The 25,891-nt window shown below is 37.4% G+C and overlaps 1 protein-coding gene across 1 annotated transcript in view; it reads left to right on the top strand.

Moving 5' to 3' along the window:
• ABCC9 (ATP binding cassette subfamily C member 9) overlaps positions 1–25,891 on the top strand; it is a 130,357-nt gene that overhangs the window by 85,961 nt on the left and 18,505 nt on the right. Inside the window, exons 27-33 of the mRNA XM_008693117.2 lie at positions 2,120–2,216; positions 4,401–4,630; positions 5,306–5,454; positions 5,669–5,738; positions 7,794–7,951; positions 11,786–11,878; positions 16,467–16,569. Of these exons, the coding sequence (XP_008691339.1) occupies positions 2,120–2,216; positions 4,401–4,630; positions 5,306–5,454; positions 5,669–5,738; positions 7,794–7,951; positions 11,786–11,878; positions 16,467–16,569 (900 nt within the window). The remainder of the gene's footprint in view (positions 1–2,119; positions 2,217–4,400; positions 4,631–5,305; positions 5,455–5,668; positions 5,739–7,793; positions 7,952–11,785; positions 11,879–16,466; positions 16,570–25,891) is intronic.

The following is a 25,891-nucleotide window of genomic DNA, read 5'->3' as shown; positions in this document are numbered from 1 at the left end:
CCCGGGGGGGGGGGGGGGGAGATGGGGAACAGTTTCTTGTTCACTTTGTTGTATGGCAGGGTCGGGTGTTTGCCAAGAGCACTGGTTCTCAACCAGGGTCTGGTTTGCTTTCTAGGGGACATTTGGCTACATTTAGAAACATTTTTGGTTGTCACAGCTGGTGGGCAGGTGCTACTAGCCTCTCGTGGGTAGAAGACAGGGCTGCCGCTAAACATCTACAGTGCAGCCCCCACAACAAAGAGTTATCTGGCCGAAATGTCAATAGTGCCAAGATTGAGAAAGGCTGACCTAGAGCCAGAGCAGATCAAGCAAGCAGAGAAGGCCGGCGAAACAAAACATCCTGTCCCTGGGCTTTAGACACAACTGTCAGTTTAAGGGCTAAGGTGTCAACAAAAGAATATGTTACAAGGATAGCAATGAAAACTACAAGAAGGAGGAAGAGATAACACTTTGAGCTGATTTAAATATTGTTAAAAATTCTAGCTTGGATGACACCATTATCTTCCTAATATTATTAAGCAAAATAAACTAACATCATTTGATGTCTCCTCCCCCAGCCTCCAGCCCTCGCCTCGATCTGATCCATAACAGGTGTTCAAGAAATACTTTTTAGACAAATGAAACGAAATTCACATTTACTTAAGCCAAATATCAATGTAATTTAAAATATTTAACCTGTAATGAGCTTAATCTGAGCATTTACTTATAAGAAAAATGAATAAAGATTTTTTTTAAGTATCTGAGATGTTCCATCTTTTGCTCACATAGCAGGGAGAGTTGAACAAGGACCAAATCTGCTGTTTTCCAATGTGCAGGGTCATTTCATTTTATTACCCTGTATGCAAAGGATAGAGTCAACTTTAATTTCGTATTTAATCTCATGTACAAGCTTTAGTTTTCCTATCATTAGGCAAAATTAAAAGCCGATATGAAACTGTCTCTGAAAAAAATGCTATTCAAGGGAGGCTTTAGCTTTCATTCTTTTTAAACTAAGAATCTGGAAGCAATAGAGCCTTCTAGCAAGTCTCCTAAATCACACATATTGTATAAGGCCAAAATGAAAACAACAACAACCGTGATCACTACCTAGAGACTGATCACTAAGGGTTTATTTGTTTATTGATGTAACAGTCAAACTGTGATTGTGTGTGTGTGTGTGTGTGTGTGTGTGGCGGGGGTGGGGGGTGGGGGAGTGGGTGGTGACCATATACAGAAAGCCCTCAATTTACCATAGATCCCAAAAGTTTGTGGGTCAGTTGTTTGGAACTCAGAATTCATTTCCCCATAGAAACAAAACTACGGTTAATTTCCCAAAGGGTCCTGCCTCAGCTGATTTAACCCACAGTGTATCAGAACTGATACTACCACTCCAGTTCTGAAGCCAAGGAGAAGAGGGTGTTGGAAGCAGAGGAGTAGAGAAAATGAAATGCTTCTCCCTGTCTTGAGCATGCAAGACTGAAGCAACCCTGAAAAATTCACAAAGTTTGTTTAGGGCACATTTCCCTTCTCCTTCTGCATATTTCCCCCTCCTAGGGCTTTCTCCTAAGTTGCTAGGCACCTAAGTACCCTCATTTTTCATTTACTTCAAAATTACCTACCTTCCTTCACTGCCTATTGAAGTCTGTTTCTTTTGTGCAGCTACCCTAGTGAGATGCTAAGGAAACTCACTCTGATTAAATAATTTTTTATAAGAGGGGATGAGTGATAGTGCTTGACCGGGTCTAGAACTGCATGCATTTTTGAAGGAAATTATTTATTAACATGAAAAAATCTTTAGTTAGAGAGTTACAGGGAGTATCTCAAAGTGGTGTAAAGATAAAACAAAGGTGGAATTATGCCTTAAGGAGGTGTCTCTGCTCCTGGGGTTGGCGCCATTGTGTTGTTGCTGCTTGCCCTGGCTTCTTACTGCCCAACACCTCTAAGCTCAGAAACCTTACAAACCTTAGATGTTGCCTCACAACTACTCCTACAACAGGAGTTGTGTTTCTCTAGAGAGAGCAGAGAGGCCAAGACTGGCAAAGATAACTAACGATTGGTATATGTGGGTCACTGATGGGTAAGTCAAAACCTTCTGCAGCTGTGAGCTCCTTGAGTGATGATAGCACGGTGTTTACTGTAGGATATGGAAGCTGACCAAACAACTCTAGAGAGGAAAACCCTCCGAAGAGCCATGTATTCAAGAGAGGCCAAAGCCCAAATGGAGGATGAAGACGAAGGTAGATCTTTTTCTTATATCTGAAACATTCAAGTGGGACATGATTGTTTTACCTTGGCAACTAATGCACGAGTGTGCCCGTGAAGAATAAGAAGCCACTTTGCAGGAAGAAAAGAGCTAAATAGCTCTAGACCTTCATTCATATAAATTGGAAAGTTCTAGTAGAATGACCAAATCAAGTTATTAATAAAATGCCAGTCCTTCAGAAATAAGCAATAAATGGGGAATATGAAGAAAATACTGTTTTGAAATATTTATACTTGAATCATTCAGTAAGTCCTCATGGAATTTTCATGAAGATACAGCAATGAAGAATAAGAGAATTCCACAAAAGCCATTTGTTATGTTTCAGTTTTCTGGATCTAATAAGGTATAGTACAGAAAAAAAAAGATTTCTTGGAAAATTGAGGAATAAGATGAAATAATTACATTGCCTTGACATTTGTTGCCAAGAAGTTTGTAAGATAAATCTCATTTAAGTCTGTAGGGTAAATGCACTGTACTTCATGTTTCTTATGTAGTTTTTGCTTAAGACTGCATTTCTACAAGCCAATTAAGAAAGAGAGAAAATTGTAATTTCAAGCCAAAGAACCAAAATGTGCTACCTTTATATTTCAGATGATAACTATTCAGCATTTCAATAAATACTCATTGAGAGAATGAACGAAGGAACAAATGAATGAATAGATTTCACACTTCAGGTCCTCAGATTTAAAAATATTTTTAAAGATGTCTGGTGCTGTAAACAGACATCAGCCTTTAGAATTTAAAACCAGTTATTTTTAATGCACTCTAAAAGTGGAGTCATCCCCAGTTACACTTTCCACTGTTTCAGTGGTGAGTATATGGCTGGATACTCTACCCTGGGCTTGTTGTGTTAATCCACTCTCTCAGGCATAAAATAAGGTAGTACTACTTTCTTACAGAATAAGATGACATAATGCATATTAAAGAGCCCAGTATGCTACTATTTATTTCCCACTAGGTTGCTATTCCTGGTCCTAGTCACTATGTCTGTTCTAGCCACCAGGAAGGGAAGACAGGAAGTAGTTGCACATACTGTTCCTAACTCTTTACAATTGGCCAATTCATTACATGGACAGATGAGGTACTGGGAGAAGGACGAAATCTTGTCTTTAGCTGGGCAGCCATAGGCAAGTTGAAATTTCAGTTAATATGGAAACAAAGAATGGATGTTGTGGAGACAGCTAGTAGTCCATAAGTATCTAGCTCTTTCATCATGCAGACTTCTAATCCTGTTCACACATGGAACCTACCCTTACCAAAGGACAGATTATCTGAGGTATGTTCATTTACCGCATCCAGTTCGAAATACTAGGATCTTTGGTGATGTTCAGTTTTCCCATAGTATCCATATTTAGATCTCTGTGGTCTGATAACCTGTAAATCAAAGTCATCTATCTTTCCTACCCACAACCTGCGCAATATATAGTAGTGGAATATGTAACAAGATAACTGTAATGAAAATGGTCTTGGAAAAGGAAGGGATGGGAAATGCACGACAGTCTCCAGACCACACGGTCAAATTTTGCTGGTGAGGAAATGCCGAAATTCCATCTTCATAATGGAGTATGTTCTTAGGATAACCATCTTGGAGTTTCCAGATGGTTTAAACATCTGAGAGGAACTCCTTGACTATTGTCCTCTGTCCTCTGCCTTTGCTCTCTGGAAGGTTTCTTCTTGCTCATTCTCCTCCATGACCACATCTAAAACGGACCATAGAGAGCAAAGATTATGCCCTCTTGGGCAATCCACAAATTTCAGAGCCTATTTCCTTCTGGTGAAGTTTTACAAATACAGAAATATAGAGTTCAAAAAATTGTAAGTGTTTAGAGGCCAGACCTGTGGTTTTATTGGCAACTTGGTTCTTTTGATAACTTTGTAAACTTCTAGTCTACACTTCCTGTCAATTTGATGTGTAATAAATTGGCAAATGATCTCATCCAGACATAGATGTTGCTTATTGTTTTGCTCACTCATTCATTCACTTTTCACCAATTTTTTAAATAAGGTTTTTCCCTGCTAAAAGCATTTAAAATTTCTAAAACTAACACTTGTATTTCTATAAATCTGAGGGAGATTTTTACATGCCTTTTTTGTGAGATAATACAAATTTTATCTACCTGTTGACTGAGGAAAGCTTAAACTAATATTTTACATGCAGAAGAAGAAGAGGAGGAAGATGAGGATGATAATATGTCCACTGTAATGAGGCTCAGGACCAAAATGCCATGGAAAACCTGCTGGCGATACCTTACTTCTGGGGGATTCTTCTTGCTCTTCCTGATGATCTTCTCTAAGCTTTTGAAACATTCAGTCATTGTGGCCATAGACTACTGGCTGGCCACATGGACTTCGGAGGGCAGTATAAACAATAGTGGAAAAGCTGATCAGGTAGAGTGAATTCTGTTTTCAAATCATCAAGGAAATAAATGTTGAGATTAACAGTGATGCTCTTTTATTTAGTTTAATGTTAGTAGTCCAAATGTCATAGGATTTTTGTAATGATTCAGTAAGTTAATTAGAATACGACCTGAAATGGAACGACCTGTCAAAATGGAATCTATTAGGATTGCTTTTGTGTTTTAAAGCTTATCATAAGAGACATTTAAAGATAATGTTTGGATTTGGATTCAAAGGAAGTATATGCCCATGATAGTGTGTGTGTGTGTGTGTGTGTGTGTGTGTGTGTGTGTGTGTGTAATTTGTTGTTACTGTTTTGGTGGTATTGATTTTGACTACTGACGCCAATGTGTTGGCTGGTCATTCTGAGATTAGGGATAGGAAAGATGAGCTCTACGGTGTAGAAAGCCAAGAATATTTCAAACCTGAAAACAGACTCTAATGCTTCATCTGCCCTTAGGCAAACCTTGGAAGAGAGTGAAGGAAACAAGTAGGAACATGGTGGGGTACTGTCTTTAGTGTCCAAAAACTGGACTCCTTCAACTATCTAAATTGATGCAAGATAATGAAGTTGAAAATACTGTCTGACTTTGAATCATTTTGTGTTCTAGTAAGAAAAAACTGATAATTTCATATGTGGTTTTTTTGGTTTGGGTTGCTTTTTAGACCTACTATGTGGCTGGATTTAGCATACTTTGTGGAGCAGGCATTTTCCTCTGCCTTGTTACATCTCTCACTGTAGAATGGATGGGTCTCACAGCTGCCAAAAACCTTCACCACAATCTCCTCAATAAGATAATTCTTGGACCAATAAGGTAAAAAAGTAATTATTTTTTACTCCTCCACACAAAATCATAAAGACATGCATCTTTAAATTTAAGCGAAATGTGAAACTTTAGAGAATGTGTTTAGCCTTTTAGCAAATAAATAACAATCTTCTCATTTTCCTGACTCTAAGATGTCCATTAGCAGTGCTCAGGTTCCAGATAGTTTAGTATTATCATACATTCCAATCTGTTTATTGCCTAGATTCTTCGATACCACCCCCCTGGGACTGATTCTCAATCGTTTCTCAGCTGATACAAATATCATTGATCAGGTAAGTGCCTGGGTTACTTCCAAGTTCAGAAACAATTTTTTTCAGTATAAGCTAAATAACATTTAAGATAAACCATGATTCCTATTAACAACGAGGATTCCTAAAACTTCAAGCCTATATACATACTTATCAATCTTATATGCATAACTAATTTCTAGAATAAAAACTTAAAGGAAAATCTTAATTTGAAATAATTCATGCATGTAGAAGAGGATGCTTAGAGAATCAGCAGGAAATAAAGGGAAATAGCAAGGAATAAACTAATATTTAATTTTTTATTATAGAAAGGAATCATTTTGATCAATGTTGTATCTCCATTCACAGCAAAATTCTTAAAAGTTTAGTATTGATCCAGAGTGTCTCTCAGAAGCAAAGGATAGAATGCCAAGCTGTCTTAGATGTCCTTTATTTCAACTAGATTGGCTCTTTAATAAAAAAAAGCTTTAGATGGTGTGATATTTCAGAAAATATTCCAGGGATGCCCAGTTTAGTTTTAGATCCCTCAGCCTCTAGAAGTTTGTCCTGAAATTAAAGTCCTAAAACTCTAAAATTGGATCACTCCAAGAACAGACCCCTTAGGATGATTGACAAAAGAATCCATCAATTCCAGCACTTGTGTTTTCTGACTTTTCGGAATTACCTTCAGAATACCAAATTACCCTCAGTTTAGGAAAAGAATGCTTAATGCATTCAATTAAGTAAAAAGTATACTGAAAAATTTTGATGTTTTCTTTGGTGTTAGTCACACTGCATCCAAAACACTTCATAAGGAATACGTATGGGAAAAGAAAAGACAAAACAGTCCTTATTTGGAAGATGATATATTTGTCACCTAGAAAGTCCAAGACAATTAGCATAATAAAACACCAGCTAGAAAGTTCGGAAGAGTATCTGCATAAGATATAGGATATAAAATTCAGTAACTTTCTCCACTCCAATTAAAAATTAAGTGAAAAATAAATTCTATTCATAATGATAACAAAAACAAAAAGAGAGAGAACCAAATAAGAAGAAAAGAGATACAACAATCCTGGAAATCCTAAAAATCCTGTGTATATAGAGAATTCCCCTATCAGATACCTAGAAAACATTATAAAAATAAAACACTCTGGTGATCACAGAAAACAAGTAGATCAAAAGAACAAAATGGAGAACTCAGAAACACAAGCATATGGAGAGATTTAACACAGCATAAGTGTGGTATCTGGAATCAGTAAGAAAATGATTATTTTTTCAATGAAGGATGTTGGAACAATTAACTACCCATAAAATACAAAGCAAATACATATGGAATAAAGATAGCCATATAAAAACATAAAACTATAAAATGTGGGAGAGTAATTTTAGAATTTTGGGGTAGGAATTAAGTAAGACACAAAACTCTGAATAAGGAAAAAAGCCAACGGAAATGACTATATAAAATTTTAAACTTCTGTTGAGTTAAAAGCATCAAAGTCAAATTTAAAATATAATAGAGTAACTGGGAGAAAAGCTGGCAACATATGTAAAGCAAGAGGAAAACATCCATAATCTATAAAGAGCATCTAAAAATCAACAAGGAAGATAAATAATCCAATCAAAAACATGTAAAGGATATGAGCAAGCAAAATACAGAAAATTAATGTATCTGTCTCACAGAAGAGGAATAGTTAACTATGTTTTTAATAGTATGCAGCCATTAAAAAAAGGAGAGAGATTTGTATATTGTAACATGGGAAGATTTATAGTCTATCTTGTTCAGTAAAATAAATCAAGAACACATGGGCGAATAAGATTTATAGTATAGTACCATAAAATCCATAAAATCCCCAAGATAAATAGACTGACAGACTGACCAATGATAAGTAGATAGGTAGATAGATGAGTAAAATACTGAACTAAGGAAAGTGAGTGAAGTTGAAGGAGTGAAGGCTTGCTTACAATGAAAATGTTCATATACTACTTTAAGAGCTAATTATATAACTTAACATGAATACAAAGTGAATATTTTATTTCATTGTAACGAATATTTTCTTTGAGCTAAAATATTTTCCTTTCAAACTACCTTCTTAATAGCACATCCCTCCAACTTTGGAATCTCTAACTCGCTCAACACTTCTGTGCCTGTCTGCCATTGGCATGATTTCATATGCCACCCCTGTGTTCCTGGTCGCTCTTGTGCCTCTTGGGGTCGCCTTTTATTTTATCCAGAAATACTTTCGAGTGGCGTCTAAGTAAGTAAAACCAAGTTCTATTCATTTTCAAAAGCCTATACATTTGATTTGCTGTGATCCAGATTTGCTGTAGTGTTTTTCAAGATTAGGTATGGAATTTGGAAATGCAACCTATTTTTAACATGATAAAACCTATATTATATTTCATTTGGAGCTCTATTATAATTGTTTCTGTAATTGGTTGTCTAAGCCTTGGACATATATTAACATGTGGATTGACATGTTGAGTTTTGAGTCCACAAACTGTGCCAGATTTTTCATGCTATCGTCCTTTTTCTGAACATGACATTGACAGAAAACTTGTAAAACCAAACACAGTTCCAAAGGGTAAGTAATTCATGTTGTTCTATTCCACAAGTGGGGAGAAAAGATAAAATATTGTAAAATGTTAAAATGCATTCTGTAAAAATCTAGAAGAATTTAAAAAGGTTAAAGAGATAAGCCAGAGTGATGATTAGAAAAGTAGATAATCTTGAATGTTTGATAGAAGAGCTGTAACTCTGAGAGATTAGAACTTTCCAGATTGGATCATTTAACACGTACTTGAGTACCCAGCCAAATATAAATGAAAGTAGCCATGAATCTTACATTCTTCTATTAATATAAGATTTATCATTTGCTGAGATGTACTGTACTTAAATGAAATGTAGTACCAATTGTTTTAAAATTTCCAGTTTAGCTTTGAAGCCTTGCTATAAATAGTACAGTAAATTTTATATCATTGCAATAATCACTTTGTTGCAACAAGCACTCAGTAAGCATTACTGTGTTGAAAATAATTGTGTGAGCCACGTGGCAGGTGAAGAGATCCACCTGACAAGAACCTGTTCTGAAAAAACTTAGTATCTGTGGAAAATAAAACATAGATAAGGTAATCCTTGGGTGTGGATTAAGTGCTGGAATAAGAAGGTAGATACTGAGTTTATTCATTAAACTGAGAATATTTAATAGGACTTGAGTGCAAGGAAAATGATGAAAAATTGGGGAAGGTAACAAGAAAAGCCAAGATTGTAGTTGGGAACCTCTCAATATATCATATAACATTTTTTTAAATTTAAAAAATGTGGTTGTTTCTCCATTTTGGCTATGATTTAGGGTCCTTCAAATGTTAGAGATCTGTATTAAATCTAGAATGTTTTTCATTCCCAGCCTCGTCTGCTTTTCTTGTAGCAAAATAAGACCAAAAGGGAGAAGTTAGTCATGAGTTCAGTCTTTCATTTCTTCTGGTGTTATTGCTGCTTGCTGGAGGGGCAAGAAGTTCAGTTATTCATTTCTGTTTTTCCAAATCTATCCTTGTCTTCTTAGCACTAAATATTACGGTCATGTCTTACTTCAGTCACATACTCATTTGGGCCTATTTTTGCCCCTTTGCAATACATATTGAGTGCAAAGCCCAGACAAATATTCCTAGTCCATTATAAATTGGAATTGCACATCAAATAAATAAATAAATAAATAAATAAATAAATAAATAAATGGAATTGAGAATTTTGTTCATTATAAGAAAGAACAATCTGTTATTAGCATTGGTAGTGACTAAAATATGAAGACGATCTTTTTTAAAAGAGATATATTTATTTATTTTAGAGAGAGAGAGAATGAGTGGAAGGGGCAGAGGGAGAGAGAATCTCAAACAGATTCCACGCTGAGTGCAGAGCCCCATGTGAGGCTCAATCTTGGGACCCTGAGATCAGGACCTGAGCTGAAACCAAGCATCAGATGCTTAACTGACTGCGCTACCCAGACACTGCATGGAGATGATCACTGTTAAAGAATGAACACTGATAATGGATTATCAACCATTCTTATTTGAAATTCTTCGAGAGTGAACAATATGATCACGTGACATTAAATTTCACGGACAAAAAACCCTTTCTTGGGGCGCCTGGGTGGCTCAGTCTTAAGCGTCTGCCTTATGCTCAGGTCATGATCCTGGAGTCCTGAGATGGACCCTGTATCTCATTGGGCTCCTTGCTCAGTGGGGAGGCTGCTTCTCCCTCTCCCTCTGCCTGACACTCTGCCTACTTGTGCTCTCTCTCTCTGTCAAACAAATAAATAAAAAATCTTAAAAAACCCAAAACCTTTCTAGATGTTGAGGCTCTGCAGGACTCACTCATATTGAAAAGCTCAGGCAACTTAACAGACTGTTTTGTAAACACCAAAAGGAATTAAAGTGGGAGACAGGAAATGTCATGGAATTTGGAATCTCTGAAATTAAAGACCTTATGTGTGGTTAGCTCTGCAAGGAAGTGTTTCCTACTTACAAGAATACAAGGTCAAGCTGTACCCTCACCTTTTTGGTTTCACAAAATACAGTCCTATAAACAAAGGTTTCTCCTTCCTAATTTTTTCCCTTCATTACAAACCTCAAGTGTAGTGACCACCTGTTACTTGGTCAAATTGACAAATAGCCACTTAGTTTTATGTTTAAAGTAGCAAACTACTCACATTCCTTCATATTCACTTTCCTCCTCCCCTCTTTCTTTCCCTTCCCTCTTTCTTTCTGTCTCCTCATCTGCAGTTTCTAAAGTGGACAAATCCATTGTAGAAACTCAAAAGGGATTTGCATTTTCTGTGGCACTACACAGGCAGCCCAGAATGGCCCAAGTTAATTGTTGAAGATTATGTAACAGTATAATTCAGTTGACTCTGGAAGGTGAATATTGATGCTGCAACTCTAAATCCTCAGCCCCAAAAACCTAAAAAATGGCAGAAAAAAAGACTGAAAAGAAAAAAGGGCTGTTTTGAAACATATAGTATAACTCTTAGCCTTTCTTCTAGAAATGCTAGCTTATGTGGCTTAAGGAAGTGTTATCATCAGTAGTGTGCATCTTTATGAAAAGGATGATTCAGATATATGTATATATATATAATGTTTCTTGGAGGACCTATGAGAAAAAGTTCTGTGAAGCATGGAGGCAAGGATTCAAACTCATTGTGGCTAAGGGCAGACTCATTGTCTTTTTCTTCAAATTCCTTTATTCTCTGTCCCCCATCCTGATAAATAATATGGTCATTTGTCAAGTCTGCTAAGCGAGAAACAGCAAAGCCATATTTTACTCTTTTCTCTTATTCGCCCTGCTACGATTCATTAATTGTTGCAGTTTAGAAGCCTACTTTTGGAAGACTACCTCACAATCCTTCCCCTGTTTTAAATCTCACTGGCATCCCAGCAATTCAGAACTTTAAAAAAATCTGTTGGACTATACTAACTCACTCTCTTGCATCCTTTATAGCCTCCCAAGTCATGTTGCTTAAGCATAGCCTGATCATTTTATTTCTGATCTTCAGTGATTTTGTCCAAGCCCCCCAGGATCCTCCACCACCTAGTCCCACCTCTCCTTGATACAGCCTTTCCCCACTTCAGCCCTCGCAAAGGATTCTGGGCACCAGCCAGATTGAACCCACCAGGTTCATTAGTCTGCTGTGTTTGCTCTTATTCCCATAGCTGGAATGCACTTCTTGTCTGTTTTATTGAAGCCCTCCTCAAAGCTTAAGATTTAGCCTAAATTCTACCTGCTCAAAAAAATATTACCCATCTCCTAGGTATGAGTTAATCATCCATTCCTCTGTGTCCCCATAGCAGTTTATTATAGTTGTTACACAAAGCAAGTAGTTTTCTTTACAACACAGTATATACTTGGCCTGAACCAAAATTCATTATGTACTCATCTTTCTCTTCCTCTTTAAATTATAAGTTGTTGAGGTTTTTGTTAACTGAGTTCTAGAAGAAATTAGTGACAATGACAAGTAAAAACCCTAACTTAGGATGGACATAGTAGCCTCTGAACCCGAATGCATATGAAGTTAATTTTGCACTTCTCTCTGTTCTAGGGATCTCCAGGAACTTGATGATAGTACCCAGCTCCCTCTGCTTTGCCACTTCTCAGAAACAGCTGAAGGACTCACCACCATTCGGGCATTTAGGTGAGCAAACATATTTTCATTTTGCTGATTAGGCAATTACATTATCAACAAGTCTATCTGCTAATAACTGGTAATTGCTACCATTTTTTGGTTGTCCACTGTGTGGGTACGGCAGTGTTCTAAACTAGAAGAGAGAAAAATATGGCAATAGATGTTCAGAGTTAGTCTAATCCTCTGAAATTTTAACAAGAATAAAGAAAGAATGAACGCCATATTGGGAAGATACTAACTGTGTAATGTAGACTGGGTTTGTCAATTCCCTAGCTTCAGTTTCCTTAACTGTGAAACGGAGAAATCAGCTTTGCATCTTAGGGTCATTGGGCTAATTGACAAATGTATGGAAAGCACTAACCACAGTGATTAGCAAAGAAGCATGCAATAAACAAGTTAAAATAAGTATATTAATAATAATAAAAGAAACACTACTAAAAATAAAATAAAATAAATACTTCTATATCAAGTTATTTTAGGATTTAATCAGTTTTCTTCAGTTATTACTGGTAAACAGTAAGAACCCAAGCTTTTGATCAAGAATGTTTACTTAACACTCAGAAAATTATCTGGCCCTATTTTCCGTGTTAAATAAACTCAGAAGAGAAGGTGGCACGACTGAGCATTTCATTTAATCTTGAAAATTGACATCTTAAAGTATAATGTCTTCTTGGAACCCTAAATGCAAATATGTAGTGATTTCAATTAGAGCTTTTTCTAACCTAAGAAATATTTATATTATTATATATATAAACTTGAGTCAAAAAGTAGAATATAGAGGGGTGCCTAGGTAGCGCAGTAGTTAAGCGTCTGCCTTCGGCTCAGGGTGTGATCCTGGCATTCCGGGATCGAGTCCCACATCGGGCTCCTCTGCTGGGAGCCTGCTTCTTCCTCTCCCACTCCCCTGCTGTGTACCCTTTTCACTGGCTGTCTCTCTCTGTGTCAAATAAATAAAATCTTAAAAAAAAAAGTAGAATATAGAGATATAACCATTAACAATATGTATCACAGAATTTCTACATAGACTTCATCATGAAGATTCAGACTTTCTATAATGGTGTGTTTTCCCATCAGAGTGCCTCTTATTGGCAAAACTATTTATTGACATCAAATGATAATAGTAAGACAAATTTGTATCCCGATAGAAGCCAACCAGTGGTACTCATAAGTCTATCATGTTAAAGATTCCGTTTTTCACCAAATAAGTCCTTTCAAGTCAATATATTTGAGTATTGAACATATGCTAGGTACTACCTTTGATGTGAGTACAAAGACATGGCCTGCCACTTCCATCCCAGATAAATACCACAGAGAAAACAGATAGGATAACATGGCAGGTGGGGTGCAAAGAGTGGCTGGATTCAGGCAAGCTGGTTGATAGAACAGCAAGACGTTGATGGGTTCAACATGTAACAGCCTCTGCTCTGTTGTCTCCCTGAACAAGGTGAAGTTATTTTCTAAGAGTGATGGGGACTGGAATCAGGTAAATTGTCTTAAAGGAAATAATGGTTTAGAATGACAGAGGAATTTGACCAAGAGTCAAGGTTTAGGCTTTTCATTCACCTTCTTTGCTAAACAAATGGACAGAATTTAGCATGACTACTCCTAATTTTACTTGAGGAAAAGTCTAGGTAGTTTTAAGAAGAACAAAATACTATGTGTTAAACCTTTAAGACTTGAATTATGATTGGAAGAAACAAAAGACAACCCAACTTTTTATGGAGAAGTATCTGCGTCATATTCATCCAGATTTACATCGTCCAGCATTCATTTCTAAACTAAATATTAAGTACCACAAATATCAGCATTTTTAAACCAAAGGAAGTTTTAAAATGTGGAGACAGTCGTGCTGCCATGATTAAAATTCTAGAGTCTTTACATTTGGTGCTTTTGGTCAAGAATCAAACATGTTCTTTTCCATCCATTTCTTCCTTTCTTTCAGGCTACCCAGAGTCCCCAGAGTCTTCAGCTCTTTTGGAAAGTTAGTATTTACTGATTAGGCTGCTTTTCCTCCCCTGCATTCAGGGTTCGTGGTGTACTCACATGCGGCAGTGAACTCCCTCAAGTAGTTTACCACGAAAGTATCACAGTTAAATTAGACTGAGATTTCAGTGACCTTTCCTTTTTTTTTTTTTTTTTTTTGGTCCAACAGAATAAAGGTCTAAGAATGTTCAGAAGATGAGCTGGATGTGGATGAAAAGATACAGACTGAGTGTGTCAAAGTTTCCATTAGGAAAACAGAAGGTTTCTTGCCAAATAGAAACACACAGAAAGAATGTTCACTGCATTTCCACCCCTCCCCTCTCGCTGCTGCTTCAGACCGTTGCCAATTCCATTTACAAACTCTTTAAGAGTGTATCTGAAACAATATCCCAAAACTAAATGAAGAGTAAGAAGTGTCCCAGACAAAGCATTTTGTCAGAAAAAGTGCTTGATGTTTATCTCAAAAGTGGCCCAGTGGCTTTGATCCAATGGGCCCCACCTCTGATCTCCCCGTTACCACTGTCCTCTAGGGAGAGAACCCTGTCTCGAGCCCCTGAACGTGATGAATTTTCTCATTTCTGTGCTGTTGCTCACGTTCTTCCTACTGCTTCCAATGCTTTGTCTTCCCTTGTTCACCTGAAAAATTTAGCTCATCCGTTAAAACTTCACTGGGATCATCCTCCCAGTCCTCCATGACACTTTGCTTAATCCTCCTTCTCTCCCCATCCTCCACCTCATTCCCTGTGCAAATCACCCCCTTTCTTTATATTCAAGTAGCATGTTGTACACAGGGCTGTTATAACCAGCTTCTGTGTTGCATGGTCCTTTCTTGTTAACACCATGTTTCCCTCCTTCCCTAAAGACTGGGCTCCTCAAAGGCAGAGGGTACATCTTGTGTGTGTGTGTATATATATATATATCATGTAGAGTTAGTGCTTGCTAAATGTTTCTGAATGAATGGCTGAAAATCTCCCTAACACTGCAAATACATAAAGATTGGTCCTTACGTGGATATATATCTCTTTACAGTTCATATCCATTATTGCAGTAAATCCTCTAATCCTGTGGGCCATCCTCCTCTTCCTTATTCACTCTCTTCATTTCTAAAGGGCCATCCCAGAATGAGATAGCCATGTTCCTGGGACTGCTCAGCCCCACTCGAGTGTGTTGCTTTTCAGTGTAGGTCCTCCTGTACATGGCATTTAAGTCAAGGCTGCAAACTCATAACTCAAAGTGAGGTAATTATTTGGCTCTGATTGCCAAATCCTTTGATTATTGTAGATCAGATGTTGTCTGACTCAGTTATCTGATTTATCTGGTTTGGCATATTGGAATGATCAGATGGATTGGACAGATATCAAGTATCTGCTTTATATTGGCCTGTATGGAAGGCTTTGTGGGCCAAGTGAACGCCCCACCCAGGACTTCTTCATGCATTTGACATAGTGATGGTTTAATATAAAGTTTTGCAAATTGATTTGAAGATTTGGGGAAACTTGGGGCAGTCTTTTATCAAACAGGAATCATTGCTGGGCTGTCAAATGAAACTTGGCTATTCCTTACGAACATAATGTGCAGACAGCCGGTCCATATAAGAACAGTCACAGCCATGGGGAGGGAATAGACCACATTTTGATTTGGCATTTCCTCCAATGTTCAAATCAGTTATTTTGATTATATTATCCAGCTTTCCATTGTTCTTTTGTTCAGGGAAAATAACTGAAAAATGGAGAGACTATTTTTGTTATTTAGAAAGATTTATCACCATGTAACGTGAAAAAGTAGCTCACATGTTCAGATGGATAAGATTCTTATTAGAAGTTTCATTTATAACATGGATTACCCAAAATTTGGTCCGATGATGTTGATTTCCAAGAATGAATTTAATTTGGCCAGGGATCAATATCTAAACTGTATTTGTCATAAAATCCTATAAGTACCATAGACTGAGAGCTCCTACCATGCAGTGACCATACTTACAAATATTTTAGAACCTTGAGCATCAGATATCTCATCTAACAAGAACATCTGCCGCTTCCAAGGACCCCCATCCTCTACTTCTTTCCACTCAGTTTCCTTCTTTGGTTCCCAGAAACGCCAGCAGGAGGAGAAATTTAAAAGTGTATATTTGCCTGTTACACACGCATAGTTTCCTGTCTTCCCTGGTCCTTGTCCAGCACCTCCCACCCACCTCTAACTGTGTTATTTGGAAAAGTAAAAAGTGTAATAAAAAGTAGGTAGGGCATATTGCATTTCTGTACAACTTACTCTGGTTTTTGTAAGGCCCTTGCAACATAGGCCATGCCTTGTTTTTGTGGCCGCAAAATTATGTGGAAATTTATGAAGTGATCCTTAATAGGACTTTGTCATCAGAAAGCTTCCTTTTCATAGCAGGGGTCTGAGAAAGAAGAAACCCCGGACCACACCCTCTCCAGTAAGCGTGCATCAGAGCAGTAGCAGCTGGCCTTTATTTTGAAGTAGGAGTCCATTTACTAGTCATTTCATCCCATCCATTTGTCACTATGTTGAGTAAATAGTGTAGTAGTAAGTGTGACTGTTTCTTATTATTTCTCCCGTTGTGTGGCTAGGATGATAATAGTTTTGTTTTCTACAGGCATGAAACCAGATTTAAGCAACGTATGCTGGAACTGACGGACACAAACAACATTGCCTACTTATTTCTCTCCGCAGCCAACAGATGGCTGGAGGTCAGAACGGTACGTTCATTTCATGATTTCGAAATGGAAACCAAACAAAAAAGGGGGCTGATGCAAAGAGGGAGACAGTTGTAAAAATTAGTCTTGCACCGAGATTCACACTAACTTCACTTTTTCCGGGCATTAAAATAGCTCAGGTTTGTTTATGTTACAGATGAAATTTGTCATAATGTTTTAGCTAATGGCAAGACAAATAGCCCAAAAAGCAAAAATTCATTTTGTGTTCATTAGTCTCTAGATTACATAAGTTAATGGAATGGCAAATGTTTGTATAACTTCATTTTTTTTTTCAAAAGAGCAAATTTGACAAGTGAACAGATGTACTCGTTTCCTTCACTGAGCAGGACAGGCCTGGAAGAGATGGTGACTTTCTATGTTTTAAGCCAGTGGAGGATCACATTAGCACAAAACATAAAAAACCACAATTAATCATCAGTTGCCTTCTTCTTAGCCTTATGAAGGAGGGGATCAGGCACATGCTTTGGCATCACACAGACTTGATCTAGCAACTTAATTTGAGTCTGTTCCTCATCAGTAAAATGGGAATAATAATAGGTACTTCATGGGGATATTAGGATGAAAAATAATAATATAAGTCCCCTAGTTCACCGATTAGCAGGTGCACTCAACAAATGTCTTTTGAATGAATGGATGAATAAATAAGTGAATGGAAACAGCACCTGCTGTGGTAAGTGGTTCATAAGCCAACCAGCTGGAGTATGAACCAGGAGACGGATGGGACACAAGTCCCAGAAGGGAAGGAGATGTAGTTTGCTGACCGGTGTGCACAATCTCTACTATAAATAATCTACTTCGGTGGTGATGATGAGATGTCTGTAATTAAAAAAAAAAAATTATCTATTGGGGATCCTGAGTGGCTCCGTCCATAAACCACCTGCCTTCAGCTCAGGTCAGGGGATCTTGGGGTCCTGGAATCGAGGCCTGCATCAGGCTCCCTGCCCAGCAGGGGATCTGCTTCTCCCTCCCCTTCTGCCTCCCCCCTCCACCCCATTTGTGCTCTCTCTCTCAAATAAATAAACAAAATCTTCAAAAACATAAAAATAAAATAATTATCTATCCATTTGTCAAAAGGCAAAGGAAGTTTATCTGTACTATTATAAGGATATCATGTCTGCTAATTAAGCATCCCTAGTATATTCAGGCTTTTAAAACTCAACAGACCAAAGAAGGCAGATAGTAAAAGAAATCTGATGAGATGGAAATGAAGGAGCCCAAGTTATAATCTGAGTTGTTGATGGCTGGATACAAGTTGATATGGATTCTTGGATGCCCCTGTGAGCTTTAGTTGACATGATTTCCCCCTGGTTTACAGAGATCCTCTTCCACTCTATTAGTTACAATGTAGAAATTATTCAGTGACACAACACAATTATATTTTACAAATTTTAGATAGAAGCATTGGTTGTTGATAAGAAATTCCTTCCAGCTTGCTGTGGGCAAGGCAAAATGTCTCCTGAATTACCTATAGATAGCATAAAGGCGGATGAAGTGTTGCTTGGGATTTATACCAAAACTAAGACATTATTCCTAGATCCTCTCCAGACCCCAATTCCTTGTTTTAAGCTTCTATTTGTTTGTTTAAATTTGTTTTCTCTAAGGAAGAAAAAAAAACCCAATCATATCTGAAAAACAGAACTAATCACGAATAGCTTTATGAAAGAATGTCCTGAAATCATAAGAGAAAATGTCAGTGGCTACCTTTGTTATTTGATTTTTCTGAACTTGGAGATCAGGCAGGTTTTTTAGGGGCAAGTGTGTTTGCTTTGGACTTGAGGTGAAAGTCTGACTTGACTCCTGTTTCTGCTCTTTAGCACTTCCTACTGTCAGGTTAATGGACAAGTGTTTAACAAGAATCTTCAAGCAAACCATATGTTCTGCTTTCATAGCCAAAAGACAAGATATTAGAGCCTTCAGACTGCCAAGAAAGGGGAGGTCAGGAGAAATTAGAGAGGTAGCGTGGCCAGATTCAGAATGGCTTAGTTCAGTTTGACTCACAGCTCGTTACTTTAACCCCCATGTGAAAAGGCAGCGGACCAACCCGAATGTAAAAGAATTCTAGTTCCAGCTGTAGAGACCTAAAGAAAATATTGATGTTTGGAAACAGGAAGGGCAGGCTCTGCCATCCATCCTGTTCCTTGATAATACATTTGTTAGTGTGTCTTGTCTTTGTTTGCTGTGTATTACGAACCTTCCAAGAATTCCTGTCTAGTCTCATTACCAGAGCTCTCCCTTAAAAACCAATACCAAAAAAAAAGGAATCTTTCGCTTCTGTTTCTGATGGGTAAAGGTAAGGTTTGGTAAGGAACTTGTTGATTTATGCAAAATTCTAGGCATCTCTGCTGACAGAAATCAAGGTCCAAAGTCTTTTGTGTATGATTTTTCTCCTTTGCCTAATTTTGTGTGTCAGTGTGTTTATGCGGATATGTGCGCGCACGCGCACACACACACCTCTAAACAACCCCAATGAGCCAACTTTAAACTAGTCAGATTCACTCTCTTTCTTTCTTCTGAGTACTTTGAGAATGTTCATTAGAACCAGGATATTATTTAGAATATGTGAATAACAGAATCTTTACTCAAATATAAGTGTGTAATTCAAGAACGTATGTCACAGTAAGGGTACTGAATAAGTTAACTAGGTAACTCCTATTAGGAAGTAACTCTTCTCCCAGTTGTACACATATAAATGACCTCATTACTACTGAGCTCCTGTGGACACGTCCACATCACTGGAGACACAATTGCAGTTTGAAATAAATGGATCTTGTGTCAGAAACATGAATGTTGAGATACAGGACCTTGGAGACTAGGGTGTAAACTGTTCTCTGACCCCCCACAGCTGGAAATATTCTGCCTTGTAAGTCGTTAGAAAAATAAGTAATGAAAACTTCTATTTGGTCCAGTGAGTCTGCACTGATCTTACTTATCCACAGTATCAACACAACCCCTCCTTTCTCTAGTCTTTGCCATATTCCTCAGTTAACAAAAATATCTGCTTATAGCAAATATTCTTAGAGTTCCCAGAGCAGAAACACAACTAAAATGGTACAAGGAAGGTTGAGGCATTGGGCATAAATCAGAAGAAGCAAGTAGGATTTCCTGATGCAGATCTGGGGATTTCACCAACTCTAATTCATGGACTCATCACCTTCATGAAGAGAAAGAGAAAACTTCTCATAGCTTTCTGTGGCTATTTTTCGCTTCCCTTCCTCTTCACTCTCAGTTCGAGCTTTGGGAAGCAATGCCACTGAATTCCCTGGACAGAAAACCTCAAGGAGAAGGAAGGAAGAGGAACCAGAGAAAAACACTCCTCATGGGATTCCGGAAGATCCATGAGCCCCATCCGATTGTTGTTTATTCTCTGATTTATTTTAAATATATGGCTCTTGTTTCTTTTCCTGGTCAAGTTAAGAAACAGCTAAAATCATCACAAGTTATTCCCTTTCTCTGAGTAAACAGCTTTCCCTATGGAAGACATAGCCCTGCCCACCACGGTCACTTCATATTCATTCCGAATTAGGAAAAAGATAAAGGTCACAATACACTCACATCGAAAAAGGACAAGAGTCTAAAAGAATAAAGTAATTTGGCTGGTGGGAAAAGGAGCGAGACTGTGACCACCTGGCTTGCTCTGGCAGAGAGGGGAGTGTTTTTCCTCTGGGTGCCAAGTGAAGTGGCCACAATCGTGTGCAGCCTGTCGCTGCAGCCGAACCTTTGAAGGCTGCTTACGTTCTTTTGTTCAGCACGGCGTTTTCTCTTCAGCCCTCTGCACTAAACAGTTCCAGTTCTTTGGCATCGGTGTTTCCATTTGCGAAAATTGTGTAACTCTATCTAAAGGCTGTCTTTCCAAGGCTTTGTCTTGCTGTGTGGTGAAAGGATAAAAGAAAATTCACATCAGGAAGCCAAAAAAAAAAAAAAGTCTTTAGAATCAACAGGCTAAAATGAAAATAGCCTTCAGGGTGAGTTCGCACGAGAGTCGATTTTATGAAACAGCACAGAGCTTTTTTGTGTGTTCGTAACTCCACCACAGACAGGTGTGCACTGATCTTGTCACTGGGAGCCCTGATATGTGCTCCCAGATACTCAGCGGTACCATAGACTGGTACTTCCGAGGGCTACGTGAGGAAAGAGATTGTGTTGCTGTTAACTATTTGCAAGTCTTTTATAGAAAATTACGGTTTTCACTAAAATCCCATAGATGGATACATGTCACTGAATCACCAAGAATCTGAGAAGAGGCCTCTCTTTTGACTTGGAAATCAAAAGCTTCTCCCTTGGGGGAGAGTTGAATTCACAAACTCCATGGAGGTTATAATTCATCACTATCCAGATACAATGTCTGGCGGTGGGGCCTTCTTTGAGAACTGGCAGTTCACATATGCGGTAGCTCCTGTTTCCTAAATTGAATCTCTCATTCCATTATATCGTTTTGTTCACAAGCGTGCTTTCGTTGAATTCATTGGTTAGAAGGTCTAAGGACTAAGCATAGAAAGGACACTGCTAGTGATCCCCAAGTATTTGCTCTCCTTTGTGTGAGTTATTCAGACCAGCTGCTTCTCCTTTCTTAATTTATTGCCTTGAAACCATTTTGTTGTTGGCATATTTGCAGAGAAAGGAAAGAAGGTGTAAGCAAATAATCACTCTGTAATTCATTAAACTTCTAAGTGGCTCAGTGGGTTGAGCGGCTGTCTTCAGCTGGGGGGGGGGGCGGGCCTGCTTCTCCCCTGCCTGCCTCTCCCCCTGCTTGTGTGCGCTCTCTCTCTCTTTCTCTCTCTCTCTGTGACAAATAAATAAATAAAATCTTTTAAAAATGGTAAAGGAAGTGAAAAATAGGGAGCTAACACAAGCTCTTACTATCAAAGTTAATGCAATTTAGTGATTTTGCTATGAGTCTTCTTGATAAACATGGTGCACAAAGGAGTTTCCTTTCTTATGCAGATCAGGGCAAAATTCTGATCAAACGCTTCCAAAACATTCCAACCAAATTCATTACAAAAAAGGTTTTTTGTTTTTTTTTTTTTGTTTTTTTTTTTGTTTTGTTTTGTTTTTAGAAAAAAGATTTTTGAGTAGTGGTAATAATCCAGGAGTGAGCTGAAAATATCTAGTTGGTGTAACAAGAAGACAAGAAGAATAGCACTTTCTAAAAAAAAAAGATGGGGGATCAGGATAGGCTGGTGATGGGTATTAAGGAGGGCACGTATTGCATGAGCACTGGGTGTTATACGCAAGTAATGAATCGTGGAACTTTACATCAAAAACTTGGGATGTGCTGTATAGTGACTAACATAACATAATAAAAAATTTTTATAAAAAAATAAAAATTAAAAAAATGAATATTTTTTATAATAAATAAAATAACTTTGTTATAGCTACTAAACTGCAGACATACTGACTTTTAAGCTCTCATATCTATTTGAATTTAGTAGACTTAGATTTTGAAAATGGGTTCATCCACTGGAAAACGTGCTATAAATGTACTTCAAGAAGCTATGCCTTGTTGCTAAGATGTCAAAAACATTTATCTCTATACATTATCTTTAATAAAAAATAAAGCGAAAAAAAAAACAGATAAAAACAGAGAGGTAAACAAACCATAATAGACGCTTAAATATAGAGAACAAAATGAGGGTTGCTGGAGGGGAGGTGGCTGGTGGGGGGATGGATTAAATGAGTGATGGGCATTAAGGAGGGCACTTGTTGGGAGGAGCATTGAGTATTGTATGTGGGTGATGAATCACTGGATGGATTCTGCTCCTGAAACCAGTAGTGCACTGTATTTTAACTAACTTGAAATTAAATATAAATATATATATATGATATATACATATATATTATCTTTATATATAAATTTTGGAATATTTTATATACTGGACTAATAATTAAAATAACAGTATCTAATGATCATACTGAGAACCTTTCAAGTAGTTTTAAAAACATTAGCCATGTGAAAGAGAGCCAGAAAATATATATTAGCTCAAAGTTACTCATCAACCTTCTCCCTTCCCTCCCTTCTTCTGTTTTCACTTCTCTTGCTGGCAATATTGCCAGGATAAGGCTATCAATCTATTACCAGAATTACCATTTTAATTCAATAGAAAATAATTTAAATTATCATCTAACTGAATCTACCAATTAGATCTATATAATGAGTGAATCTAGGCCCCAATATAAAATATAGATTCCATAGTCAATTTAATGGGGGGGGGTGAGAGAAAAAGAGAAGAAAAGAGACAGATTCAGTGCATAAAGTTTTGCATTTCCTTTAGAATGTTTACGTTAGGCCTACTGTCTAATTTCCATTTTTTGAAACTCAGTGATTATTTTGCTGTTATACTTTTAAAAGAATGTATGCAATTTTGAAAAAGAAAAGCAAAGCTGGAGGCATCACAATTCTGGACTTCAAATTATATTACAAAGCTTTAGTGATCAAGGCAGTATGGTACTGGCACAAAAACCAATGCTTAGATCAATGGAACAGAATAGAAAAACCCAGAAATGGAACCACAACATTATGGTCAACTAATCTTCAACAAAGCTGGAAAAAATATCCAATGGAAAATAGACAGTCTCTTCAACAAAAGGTTGGACAGCAACATGCCGAAGAATGAAACTGGACCACTTTATCATGCACAAAAACAAATTCAAAATAGTTGAAAGACCTAAATGTAAGACAAGAAACCATCAAAATCCTAGAGGAGAACCCAGGCATCAACCTCTTGGTAGTAAATACTCCAAAAGCAAAAATGAACTACTGGGACTTCATCAAGACAAAAAGCTTCTGCATAGTGAAGGAAACAATCAATAAAACTAAAAGGCAACCTTCAGAATGGGAGAAGATATTTGCAAATGACATATCTGATAAAGGGTTAGTATCCAAAATCTATAAAGAACTTATCAAATTCAATACCCCCCAAAATTATAATCCAGTTGAGAAATGGGCAGAAGACATAAATAGACATTTTTCCAAAGAAGACATCCAGATGGCTAACAGACACATGAAAAGATGGTCAACATCATTCGGCATCAGTGAAAACAAATCAAAACGACAATGAAATACCACCTCACACCTGTCAGAATGGCTAAAATTAATAACACAGGAAACAACAGATGTTGGCGAGGATGTGGCAAAAAAGGAACTCTCCTGCACTGCTGGTAGGAATGCAAACTGGTGCAGCCACTCTGGAAAACAGCATGGAGGTTCCTCACAAAGTTAAAAATAGAACTAACTTATGATCCAGGAATTGCACTACCAAGTATTTCCCCAAAGGATACAAAAATACTGATTTGAAGGAACACATGCACCCCGATGTTTATAGCAGCATTATCAACAATAGCCAAATTGTGGAAAGTGCCCAAATGTCCATTGACTGATGATTGGATAAAGACGTGGTATATATATATACAGTGGAATATTACTCATCCATAAAAAAAAGGAAATCTTGCCATTTGCAGTGATGTGGATCTAGCTAGAGAGTATTATGCTAAGCAAAATAAATCAGAGAAAGATAAATACCGTATGATTTTATTCATATGTGGGATTTAAGAAATGAAACAGATGAACATGGGGGAAGAAAGAAAAAAGAGAGAGGCAAACCATAAAACAGACTTTTAACTATAGAAAACAAACTGAGGATTGATGGAGGGGAGGTGGATGGGTGGATGGGCTAAATGGGTGATGGACATTAAGGAAGGCACTTGTGATGAGCACTGGGTGCTGTATGTAAGTGATGAATCACTAAATTCTACTCCTGAAATATTCCACTATATGTTAACTAAGTGGAATTTTTAAAAATCTTGAAACAAACGTATATATATGATAGTATGAAGAATGAAGCTCTTCTTGAATAGAAATTAATAAAAATATGCCTTGTTTCAAATCCTTAATGTGTACCTTACCCACAGAAATTTCTCAGAAACTGAATGGCGCATTTCTTTATATCAAGCTGGGAGGAAGGGCCTTGCTCCAAGTATCTCCTGATACTAACTTACTCTCTGGGACTCATCACAGAAACTTTTTATGAGTCTTTTTAGAAAAGATAATATAGAAATTACAAATTTATGGCATAACTTTAGAAGTATTAACTTTACACAGAGGGCTGGAAGGAAAAATTCATATTGCTGTAAATATTTTAGAAGTATTTGGGAAGCATGTTGGCATTTGTCAGATGTAAGAGTGGCCCAGACTGGTTAGATTATGCACCCATGTAGTTGTTGCTTCAAATAAAGGGAAAAAGAAGTACTACCTAATTGGGATGTGACAAGTTGTTAACACATGGTCCAACTGGAAGAAGCAATCCAAGGAGTATTTACTACCTCTTGGGAATTTACTGCCTCAAGAGAGTAACTCTGCATGATTTCTTTCTTTATTCTTTGTAAAGATCATGGAAATCATTATGGAATTAAATTTTAGTGCCTCTTTGTAACCTTTGATGTTTTATGATGCACACAAACTTTTAAGCTTGTTTCAAAGATTTGAAAATCATCCAGAGGAAAAAAGACATCCTGGTACATGGAGGTGGTGAAATCTAACGGGTATTTAATCTTTTTTTTTTTTTTTTTTTTTTTTTTAGTCCTTTCAAAGTCTTTGAATTAGGTATTATTTCTATTTTCCAAAGAAACTTAGTTTCAAAGCAGTTTAAATTATTTGTGTGGTAATTGGCAAAGTCAGCATCTGAGCCCAGATCTCTGATTTCAAGGCTGGGATTATTGATTGCTCCTTAAAAGCTGGATCTTTGGATCTGCTCTAAAAAGAGGCAAGAATGTGCACATGTGAGCTGATTTGAGTAACTTCATTTGTTGACTCCAGCATGTTAAACACTCCATTACCGTCATTAAAGTCTTATCACCTAGTAATTAGTTGGGTTTTTTTTTTGTTTTTTGGGTTTTTTTTTTTTTTGAGGGATCAGAGACATATCTAGCTAGAAAGGTCACAAGTGAATGAGACTTGAAATAGTTCTAGAAGTGCTCATGCCTGAAATGCTACCTGCTTCTGGGACATATGACTCATCGGCATGAAAAGTTTTTAAGATTTTTTTTCAAATGATAAGACATAACAGTGCCTAAGAGTGCTGGTGAATGGGGAAGCAAGAAGTGTTTGAAAATGGACAGATGTGGAGTGTCTGGGTGGCTGAGTCCGTTAAGCATCTGAGTCTTGATTTCGGCTCTCAGGTCATGATCTCAGTGTCATAAGATTGAGCCCCAGTTGGACATGGACCTTGCTTAAGATTTTCTTTTTCTCCCTTTCCCTCTGCCCCTCCACACACTCTGTCTTTCTCTCTCTAAAATAAATAAATAAAATCTT

Source organism: Ursus maritimus, unplaced genomic scaffold (genome assembly GCF_017311325.1).
Source record: "Ursus maritimus isolate PB19 unplaced genomic scaffold, ASM1731132v1 scaffold_26, whole genome shotgun sequence".
Classification (NCBI taxonomy): Eukaryota; Metazoa; Chordata; class Mammalia; order Carnivora; family Ursidae; genus Ursus; species Ursus maritimus.
This window is presented reverse-complemented; position numbering and strand designations above follow the sequence as displayed.